The 10,405-nt window shown below is 53.3% G+C and overlaps 1 protein-coding gene across 2 annotated transcripts in view; it reads left to right on the top strand.

Annotated features, from left to right (window-relative positions):
- Positions 1–10,405, top strand: part of ZBTB16 (zinc finger and BTB domain containing 16) — a 66,051-nt gene that overhangs the window by 27,527 nt on the left and 28,119 nt on the right. For both annotated transcript variants that reach the window (XM_080366915.1, XM_080366914.1), the window contains exon 3: positions 6,249–6,346. In XM_080366915.1, coding sequence (XP_080223041.1) covers positions 6,249–6,346 — 98 coding nt within the window. The remainder of the gene's footprint in view (positions 1–6,248; positions 6,347–10,405) is intronic.

The following is a 10,405-nucleotide window of genomic DNA, read 5'->3' as shown; positions in this document are numbered from 1 at the left end:
GGGGGCTGTTTGGAGCAGGGGGTGGGAGATGCTGCCTGCACATGCTCTGCCCAAGCAGACGGTAAATTGGGAGAGTTGCTGCCCTTTTGCAGCATTTATTAACACGTGTTTGTGGGCAGGGTCAAAAAAGAGATTCAAATCGTGCTTCTGATGTCTGTTGCTTGTTTTTTATGCGAGACAAAACAGGAGGGATCCATTCCTCAGCTTTTTTGCAAAGGGGAAGCGTTGGCATTGTGCTGAAATGACGGCATGCCACAGCATCTGGTTTAACCTCATAAATTAGTTCATGGTAAATATAAATATTGTACGGGCAGGGAGTTTCAGTGCTCTTTATTGATAGCTTTCCCCTCCCCCACCATTTTTTTTTAAACTTCAGAAATAGTAAAATCTTTATTTCCAGTTCCTCTAAGATTTATTTAATATTTTTTTTTAGCAGCAGTGGTGGTTGGAGAGCATGGTTTTTTTTGGTGGGGTTATTTTGCCCTTCTTAATTTATTAAACCAAAAGGAAGGTCTCAGCTCCCTTCCCCCTTCCCCGTGCCCTTAATAGCTCTCCCTGCTATTTTAATCCAATGGGTTGGGAGATGAGGGCAGAGCAGTGACTGGGCAGGAGCTGAGCCTCCCCAGCACCGTGTCCCATGGCCAGAAAGAGCAGCTGAGCTGCCTGATGTCACCGGGCATCGTAAATAATCGTGTCGGGGGGAAGATGGCCCTCTCCATGGCATGGATGTAAAACTCTTTATCAGAGGATGCATAACATGGTTTTTGCAGACAGCTTGCTGCCCACCGACCTTGGCTTTCCGCGAGATCCCCACTGCAAATGAGATGTGGCACCGCTGCCTCTATCTTGATAAAATAGATCAGGGGATGAATTGATTTTCATATCGATTTACCCAAGCGAGGGAGGCACGGGTGGAAAGCAGGCAGCGATGAGGGTTTTTGGGGAGTTATTTAAGCTGCTTGCAGTGGGCATGCATAGCTGCACCAGTCCCTGTTTGCCTGCCTGGTGTTTGATGCCGTATGCTGTGCGTGCCGTGGCGGGGATGTACAGGCTGGCAGCCACCCCTCCGACTGGGCACCACAGTTACAGCCCGGTATAAATAAAATCAGAAGGCTCCTATAAAACTCAGTTATTGCTGCGGCACAAAGTTAGAACTGCTTGAGGTTTCTGCTCCCTGGCTCTCACGCGCGGCAATGAATATTTTATAGGAAAGGAAATACTTAGCGTCTGAATCTTTTTATAGCGCTGCTGCTCCCACGGGCGGTAAGCTGCCCCCTCGCACACGTGCCTGCCGCAGCCCCCTCACCCTTTGCAGCTCCACACCGATGCTGGCGGGGCTGAGCCCCAGCAGCACCTTCCCGGCACCACATCCCTGGGAATTGCAGCAGCATGGGGGGAGGTGCAGCAGGATGAGGGTCTCGACCTGTTGCATGGGCATTGCGAGGTGCAAGCAAAACCACTGTAGAATTGACAAGGTTGGATTTCTGTCTGTGCCTTTCACTTTCAAGTTGGTGCAAGACTCTTAATGTTGCACTGGTACATATTTTCGTCTTGCTTTTAACAACTTAGCACTCTGCCATTTTGCTTACATCATGCCAGCCTCACGAGCCTCCCACTGTCTTTGCACCGGCTGCCAAAATACGGGTTGCAAGGGAGATGGCAGTGATGTGCAAACCTCCAAAGCCCCTTGGTGTTGGTCTTCCAAGGCCAGGCTGCGTTGCAGCAGCACTCAGGTTCAGGCTTTGCCTCAGGGTTTGCTGCTTCAACAGGTATCGAGCAGAACTCTGCTGCGCCAGAGCCTTTCCTTGGGCGATACGGGGCTTTTTTTGCCTTTGCCCGGTAGCCAGTATCCCTGCCAGGCTGCTCCCCAGCCTGGAGATGACAAAGTGCCCTTTAGTTAATTGCAGAACGGATCGCCTGGAGTTAAAAGTTCTGATTTATACGACTATGGCTCTAACTGCTCAATAACACGGGCCTGTAATCTACTTTCATTTCAAACAGAAGGGTGATTTATGGGGCAGCATGCCGCTTTAGCTCAGAAATGAGGTGTTCAACATATGCTCTGTTGACATAAATTTGGAATTTATCGCTCCTGTCAAAACTGCCTGTTGGACAAAGGTGTGCATTAAGGCAATAAATGGCTCGGAATAGTTTTCTGTCAAATTTCCTAACCATTGTATTCACTCTGTTTGAGGAGAAAAATATACACTTAAAAGTAATCAAATGGCCAAAAGCCATGCGTCTTGTTTGGTGCGGAGGGGAGGAGAGGGGGTCTTTTCCCTGCTTCCCAAAGGGGTGGTAGGTGGGGAGGGGCCAGACAACAAGAGATCCTTACACAAAAATAGCAGAAAGCAGTTTTATGCAGGTTTTCAAGTGGGCAGAGCAGCTGTTTGCTCGTGGTGGTGCTGGGCCACTTGCAGGGGTCCTTAGGTGCCAGGGCTGCAGCGGTACCCAGCCCCCTGGGATGCTCCGCCGAGCCCCTGTGTCCCCTGGGAGCAGGCAGTGGCGTTTGCCACCAATCCTGGCCTTTTCACACAAAGCACCCTGTGGGGAAAACTCATAATTTTTACACCGCGCGGTCCTGCTAGAGTCGCCATCCCTTTGAAGTGCTTTTTGCAGGGCATTTACAGGCCTTTTTAATTACCGGCAGCTTGTGAGGGGCCAGCCTCCCGCCCGGCTTTTGTTTGCCAGTGCTGGGTGAGGAGGAGGTATCACCCCACAGCCAGTTTATATCCCGCCTGGAGAACCCTTTGCCAAACCCCCGTGCCAGGGCTCGCTCGGAAAGGTGACCGCTGGCCCTGGGATGCCCTGCTGCAAACATCCTCGCTGCCCTGGGCAAACCTCTGCACTGGAGCATCCTCCAGCAATATCTCGCGATCCAGAGGCCTTGGGCTTGCTTTGTGCTTCCGTGCACCTTGAGCATTGCACGGAGGAGGAATTCCAGAGGAAAAGCGCCTCCTTTACAAAAAAGGTGCCTTTCCCAGTTGCCACTGCCCTCGTATCACACAGGCGTCTTCTCAGCTGATTTGCTTGTAGGGACCTTGTGGGAGCAAGGGAATACACAGCATAATTTCAGCACAACCTTGGAACAATAGAGAGTAGTTTAACTTTTTGCACTTGAGTTTGGGCAGTATTGCCGATCAGTGATGTATTTTATCGCCCTTAACTTCCCCCCCCGCCCCCCCCCCCGCCTTTCTGGAGGCACAACTTTAGAAGCACATATTGATCTTTCCCCTCAGATCTTAACAGCCCGAGCAGCCGTAATACCTTGCTTACATCTGCCAGGTTTTTGTGCAGTTTTGCAACATCTCCTTAATCCGCCAAGCAGAAATAGAACATTTCAATCATATTTTGCTACCGGGAAACCAAGCAGATAAAGCGCTTTAAGACCTTGTTGAAAGGGACTGTGCAAGATGGTGAGCGATAAGATCGTCCTATAAGCAGGCGCCAAACAGAAAACTTTTGTCGCCGCTGAAATTTGTTGATAGAGATATTGCAAATGAATTACTCGGCAAGCACCCCAGTGCATTAAAACAATGAGGTTACATGGGTAGGGAAGATGGCAGCACCTAAGTGGGATGGCAGACATGGATTTCCAGGGAGCCCTCATACCAGCGAGGTCAGTGGGCTCCTTGTTCTCCCGTATTTTCCCCTCTGCTTGCTGGGGAAGGTGGGAGAAGGGGGTCTTTATCCGCACACCCTTTCCTCCGACCGCACTTGGCATCATGTGCTGTTGTCTGCCTTACCGTTACGTGCTGAGACTAAATTGCTGCACCCAGGAAGGTGGTCTGGGTTTGACCCAGGTTGCCCTGGATTTTGGGGATCTGTGCTGGGAGCAAGGTTGGTTCTCTAGGCTTGGCCGATGCAGAGAAAGGAAACAGGTCCTATTGTTTCTGCTCTGTTTCTTGAGATTTGCTTTTTAAAAAACCAACCCAAACCTCCATGTTTTGCTTGAACTAATTAACCAATTACACTTTAATTCACCAAAAAGGCGTTCTAACCTTGCAGAGGCAAGCGTTGCAGCGTTGGCGTGGGGGGTGCTGTGCTCTTCCTAACAAAGTGGTTTAAGCCCAGCGTTAAGTGCAGAAGCAAGCTCAGCCCAAGCTGGGGAAGTGTGACAGGCATGTCCCTAATTAAAAATGCAGAATGAGAAGGTTGTCACTTATTTAGCTGACTTGTTGGCAGCCGAAGTCTGTCAGGAGGCTGGTGTTTTATTTATTTTCGCAAGGCGGATAAATCCTTTGGATTGTAAACCTTCTTGGCCTGAATTCGTGCATGACTCTTAATCCTCCACTATGACACAGTGAATTCAGGACAAGCCTGATTAATAATTACATTATACAGCAAAGTTGAGAGTTGAAACCAACTCCCGCTCTTTGCCTTTCTCCTCCCTTTCTGCTCCAAAGCGTTCACCCGCTGTCGAACACCATGGGTTCTCCTGCCGGGGTCCGGCACGTCCAGCACAGCCGTTCGGCATCACTGCAGAGCGGGATGCAGGGCAGGATGCAGGGCTGGATGCTTTCCGCGCTTGCGAGGGAATCAGACCCTGTGAGCCGTGGGGCTGGGGAAGGCTTGGGGCTCCAGGCTCTTTGCAGCTACAGGGGCTGATCCTGCTAGGGCCTGGGGCAGCAACAGCTTCACACCAGTAAAACTTACCCCAGGGCGGGGAGGTGGAAATAAAGCTCATGGCAAGCTAAACCCCCCCAAACCCAGGCCGGGCACGGAGGGTGAGCGGCCCATGCAGCTCTGCGTGGCTGGGGCTGAGCCCTCCTGCGGGAGCACCGGAGGGAGGGTTCAGCATCCAGCCTGGACAAGACTGGTTCTGTTTTGTCTTTGGCAACAAGGCCGTAAAAATATGCTCGTCTTGTTGCAGCGTAATAATAAACGGTGGATGCGATTTGCCACATTACTCCTCAAACACATACAAATACTTCTCTGTTTACAGCATCCGAATTTGAAACTTTGCACGTGCTCCTGTCGCGAGTCCTCCCCAGCTGTCGGCACAAATGGCTCACGTTATCCAAGGTGTGGCCGGCGGGCAGCAGCCAGCACACTTGGCTGGAAGCATTTGGGGACTCAGGGGGCTTTTATCAATGCCGCTGCCATGCGCAGAGCCAGGTTGCTTTGTGAAAGCATCCATTTATCACCAGCTGACATGGTGAAATAAAGCAATGAGCACCCATCCAGGCATTTTGGGTGCTGCGCCCTGTCCCTCTGTGCGCTGGGAGCGGCGGTGGCTCCTGGGATGCTGCTCCGCAGCACAGTGGGCAGGTGCCGTGGGACGAGCAGTAGCTAGCCCCAAACGGGAGGAGGAACGGCTCAGGGAGGGGTGGCCCTTGGTGGCAGCGAGGACTCGGAGAGCGAGTTGGAGGTTGGTTGGTTGGTTGGTCCTAGTAGACATGGTCAATATTTCTGCCCAGGCCTGTTCAAACACCATCTCCTAAAGGTTCTTCCGTTCAATAGAGGGCTCCAGCCTGCTGCAGGTTGTCTGCTACCTGAAGACAGAGCATCAAGGTTTTGGCAGCAAAGAGAGGGAAATAACGCGGGGTCTGGCCATTGCGGCCAAGCCTGGCACCCTCTGCCTGCAATGGCAAAGCCGGGGAGATGCTGAGACCAGTACCCATGAGCAGTGTCCTGGGTGGAGGAGCCCACCCAGGCTCGCCAGGGGATGCTCAGCCCCTTGGCATGGTGCAGGATAGGCGATGCCGTCGGGAGGTTGTGCAATGCCGCCCGGGTGTAGCTTAGTTTGTACCTCGCGCTGCCAGGAAATGGTGAGTGGCATGTTTCCTGCTTGCTAGCTGGTGGTTACGTTTTGTGCTTATGATTTTTGTCACACTGAATTTGGATGGAAATCGGGATTCAGTTAGAAATGCATGCAAACAACAACTTAAAGTTGTTTTTTTGGGTGGTTTTTTTTGGCGTGCAGTACCTTTTTCAAAAGCACTCTGTGCATGGGAAAGGAGTTTGCCAACGCATACTTTGCATAACTCCAGATTTCATATTTATCAGGTTTACTAAAAGACTCCAGCTATAGAAACGATGACAAACATTAAATAGGAGAAGGTAATCCCATCAGTCTTGGGGAGCCATGTAGGACCTCCTGTCTGTGCCCTTCCTGCAGGGCTTCTCAAACCAGAACTGATTTTGGGTGACGCACAGGTTGCGTGAAATATCGGGAGGCTTCTCACCACTGTTTGGGATAACTTTTCCTCCGCACTCAGGGCTAACACCTCTCTGCTCTCCCCTAGGAAGCTGCACAGTGGGATGAAGACTTACGGATGCGAACTGTGCGGGAAGCGGTTCCTGGACAGCTTGCGGCTGCGAATGCACTTACTGGCTCACTCAGGTGGGTTGGAAGGGGGCTGCTGGGGGCCGGGGGGATGCACTCTGTGCCCACCCAGGGATGCTGCAGCTGCCTGGCGCCACCTGTGCAGAGCTGGCTGTACCCTTCCCAGGGCAGCACGTTGTGAACTTGTTCTCCAATGCCTGGTAATTAGATTTATTTAAATTTTCTTTTTTGGAGTTTGTTTTCAGTTCCTTAACTGGGGAAATATTTTCCGGGCTAAGCAGCTCAGAATAACAAACTCCGTGCAGCTGCTCATTGTCCAGCCCTGCTTGTAGCATGAGCATCGCCTCCACTTCGGCTCCTGCGTGCGTCCCAGCACCGTGTCCCTCGCGTACAGGCGTCCACCGCAGTTCCATTAGCAAAACTGCTGCAGAATTAAGCATTCTCTGCCTAATGAATCTAACTAGCAGGTTCACATGATGCAGGCCCTTTAATTAAATAGAAGGAGAAGGGCTGGAGCACTGCACTGGTGGGAAGACTTGTGCTCTGCAAGTTGATGTAGGCTGATGTTTCTCTGGGGTGTGCAGCCCCTTATGCAGTCAGGGCTTTAATGTAAAAAACAAACGCAGCACCCCCTTGCTGGAACACAGGTGGGAGTCCTCGTCCCGCTCCTTGGAGGACAAATCACTCGGGGTGGCAGGTACTGCAGCCAAAGCTGTGCTTGGGGGTAGCTTTGCAAGAAAGCTTTATTATATTTATTTTTATCTAATTTTTTCCACCTATTTTCTTATTTTTTTCTTCCCCATTGCCCCTCATCCATGCAGAGGAGCCCAAGGCAGGAACCCACCTTGCATGTACCCGAGGGAGCGACACAGGGATATCTTCCCCACGCTTCTTTGGTAGTTTCTGCTTTTCGGTGTGTTGGAGCCAGCCATGACCCCACCCCCACCCCCACTTTCTGGGATGGGTACCAGCTCCTCAGAGTGCCCACAGGCAGCAGCAGGTTGCTGGGGCTGGTCCCCAGGGTGCTGCTCTCCCCCCTGACACTGGGGTGCAGGTTCCCAGGATGCTGGTCCCGCCCGGTACGGGGGTGCAGGATGCTGGTGTGTGTGTGTCCCAAGTGGTGGGACACGGGTTACTGTTCCCCCCCAGTACCGGGGTGCAGGATGCTGGTGTATGTGTGTCCCAAGTGGTGGGACATGGAATGCTGTTCCCCCCGGCTGGTGCCAGGGTGCAGGATGCTGGTGCGTGTGTCCTCAGGCACTGGGATGCGGGATGCTGGTTTCCCCCGGCCCTGAGATGTGGGATGCTGGTGTCCCCCCAGTGCTCGGGTGCAGGATGCTGGGGGGTATGTGTGTCCAGTACTGGAATGCAGGATGTTGGTCCCCCTCGTGCTTGGTTGCAGGATGTTGGTGTGTTTCTCTCCCCAGCACTGGGATGTGGGACGCTGGTCCCACCCCGGCGCTGGCGTGCGCAGCTCGTGTTTGTTATGGTCGCTTTGGCTCGCAGCCCGTCCCTGGCAGGCAGCCAGCTTTGTGGGTACAGTATGTACAGTGAACACTGAGCCAAACTTCTCATCGTGCAGGATTAATAATTATTCTTCTACTTTTTTTTCTTTTTCTTTTTAAATCCAGCGAGGGCGGGGGGGCAGGGGGGGAAAAGCTCTGCCCTGTGCTTGCAAACAGCCGCCGTGAATTCCAGCGCTGTTATTTATTAAAGCAGGAGACCTTTGCACCTCTCCCCTTGCCTCCCCCCACCGCCAGCCTGGGATGAAGTGAGGTTGTGCTGGAGCAGCAGTGTGAGGGTTTGTTTTTGGTCCCAAAGGCTGCTTGCCTCTGTGCTGATGGATGATGTGTTTAATTGGGAGTTTGCCCCATGGGAGAGCATCGTGGTGGGATGCCTTATGCGCCCCCGCCGGCACCCCCTCACCAACAACCCTCAACGCCAAAGCAAATGATGGGTTTAACAGAGGTTAGCATCTCAAACTTCCCCACCCAAGCATTTCTGGGAGATGCCTGATAGTTAAAGGTGCGTTTAAATTAAGGAAAAAATTGGAGAGCAGCCCTGAGGGGGAATCGCAGTGCCCCTGCAACACGGCGGGTGCTTGGTGGTGTTATCACAGCAGCCTTGCAGGTGCAAGGTAAATACTCAGCCAAATGTTTACACTCCAATATAAAGCATAAATAGAAAGCCTTTAATGCCGTGTAAAGCCTTTCCCCTACGTGCTGCCCGGCACCACCTGCTCCTGCCTGCAGGCAGGCTCTCAAAAACCTGTAAAGATGATATTAAGAGTTGCCCCTCTCCCAGAAAAACAAATTGCTGGGGGAAGTGAGGTGGGAAGCCCGGCTCGTTGGTGGTATGGTCGAGAAGTGCCATCTATTTGACCCAGGGATGTTGGGGGTCCTGGTGCCGCCGCTCGTTTCATAGGCATCCTCGCTGGAGCCACTGCTCAGTGGGCAAAACTCATTTGCACCCTGGGATGCCACTTGCCACATCACCTGCCTTGAGTGCATTTTGGGTTACCTGCATCACCTGCAGCGCACCTGTGGCTCCCCTCCCCACCTGAATATGCTCAGTTCATCCTGTGTCATCAGGAGGGGGGCAAAAAAAGCACAGAGGTCCTGTTGGGTGAGGGGACAGGCTGTGACAGGGGAGTGTGAGGTGCTCAGGGAGCACGGAGGGGAGAGGGGGAATGGCGCATCCCACCCCTTGCCTCCTCATGTCCTGTTTTCAGGGGAGGGAGCTCATCCCACCACCATCCACCTCTCTAACAAGCATCACCTCTTCTCCCCTCCACGCGCCGGCATTTTCTCCCGGAGCACCAGGAGGCAATGCACTGGTGGTGGGGGTGACGGTGGCTGTGTCCCCCTCGCCCCCCGGCTGGTACCCGTGGTGGCTCCCCGGGGACGCGTCCGCCCCCCCGCCCCGGCTGGCCGGCGGCCGGCGCTCGGTCCCGGGTGATGTCAGCGGCCTGCCGGCAGGTCTGGATGTTCTGCCAGCGTTCCCGCGTTTATGATCATCCGCAGATGTGCATCCAAGAACACACTGTACCCACAGCAGAAATTAATGCAGGCTTGACTGCCGGCCAAGCCGCGCACACGGGGGAGAGGAAGAAAGAAAACAAAAACTGTTTAATGCTGTTTATAAATTATACACTGGCTGATGAAAAATACATTTCTCTCGTCCCCCCTCCCCTCCTTCCCCATCCTCTCTGCCTCGAGAGCCTGAGCCGAGACCAGAAGAATATGGTTTGCTTTTTAGCTCCTGTTTTGGCTGCGTTCCTGGACCTGGCCGCTGGGTCAGAGCCAGCTGCTTTCTTCCCCCCGTCACCCTTACCTGACGAAATACGTTTATTTTTCACCCGCCGCCTGTCCCCACTCCCCGTTTTTGGCCGTCCCTTGTTATGGAGGGTGGGGTGCAGAGCGGGGTGCTGGGACCCCTCACGCCTCTCCCCATACCCAGCGCATCTGATGCACGTCCCTTAGCGTTGTTACCAGTACACGTAACAGCCATCACCACTTCCCCCAGCTTCCCTGCTGGATGGGGGAAACTTCTCCAACTTCCCCCCGGTGTCGTGGTGCTGGAGACCCCCCTCTCCTGAGGTGGAGGGAGGTGGTGAATGGGGCAAGAGCCCCCCCATCCCTCCACACACACTTGCCAGCCATTCATGCGGCTTTTGTGTTGGTGGTTTTTTTTGTGTTGTTTTTTTTTTATTTAATACCAGTAATGTTTATCATTTGCCCAACAGGCTTGACAGATTTTGTTTCCTGTCGAGCGGCACGGCTGTGAAGCCCCCCCAGTTGCCAAGGAGCCGCCTCCCCGCACCGTCACGGGCTGATTTGGTATTCCGCGCGGCGCCCCAACGCATTTCTGTATGCAAGACAAAGTGTTTTGATGGAGGACGATTGCAGGAGTGTCTGGAGGCTGTTTGGAGTTTTATGGGCTGTGCAGTACGCGCCGTGCTCGCTCGCTTGCCGTGCGGGGCTGCCGAGGCTTTGGATGGGGTTTGTCATTTTTTCCCCGCCGAGAGGAGGCTCCTGGCGAGAGCAGCGCTCGCGGGGTGGAGAGGAAGGGGGAATTATGTAAGAACCTGCCTTTTTTTTTTGCTCCCCAGCTAAA

This window comes from Falco punctatus, assembly GCF_963210335.1.
Source record: "Falco punctatus genome assembly, chromosome: 16".
Classification (NCBI taxonomy): domain Eukaryota; kingdom Metazoa; phylum Chordata; class Aves; order Falconiformes; family Falconidae; genus Falco; species Falco punctatus.
This window is presented reverse-complemented; position numbering and strand designations above follow the sequence as displayed.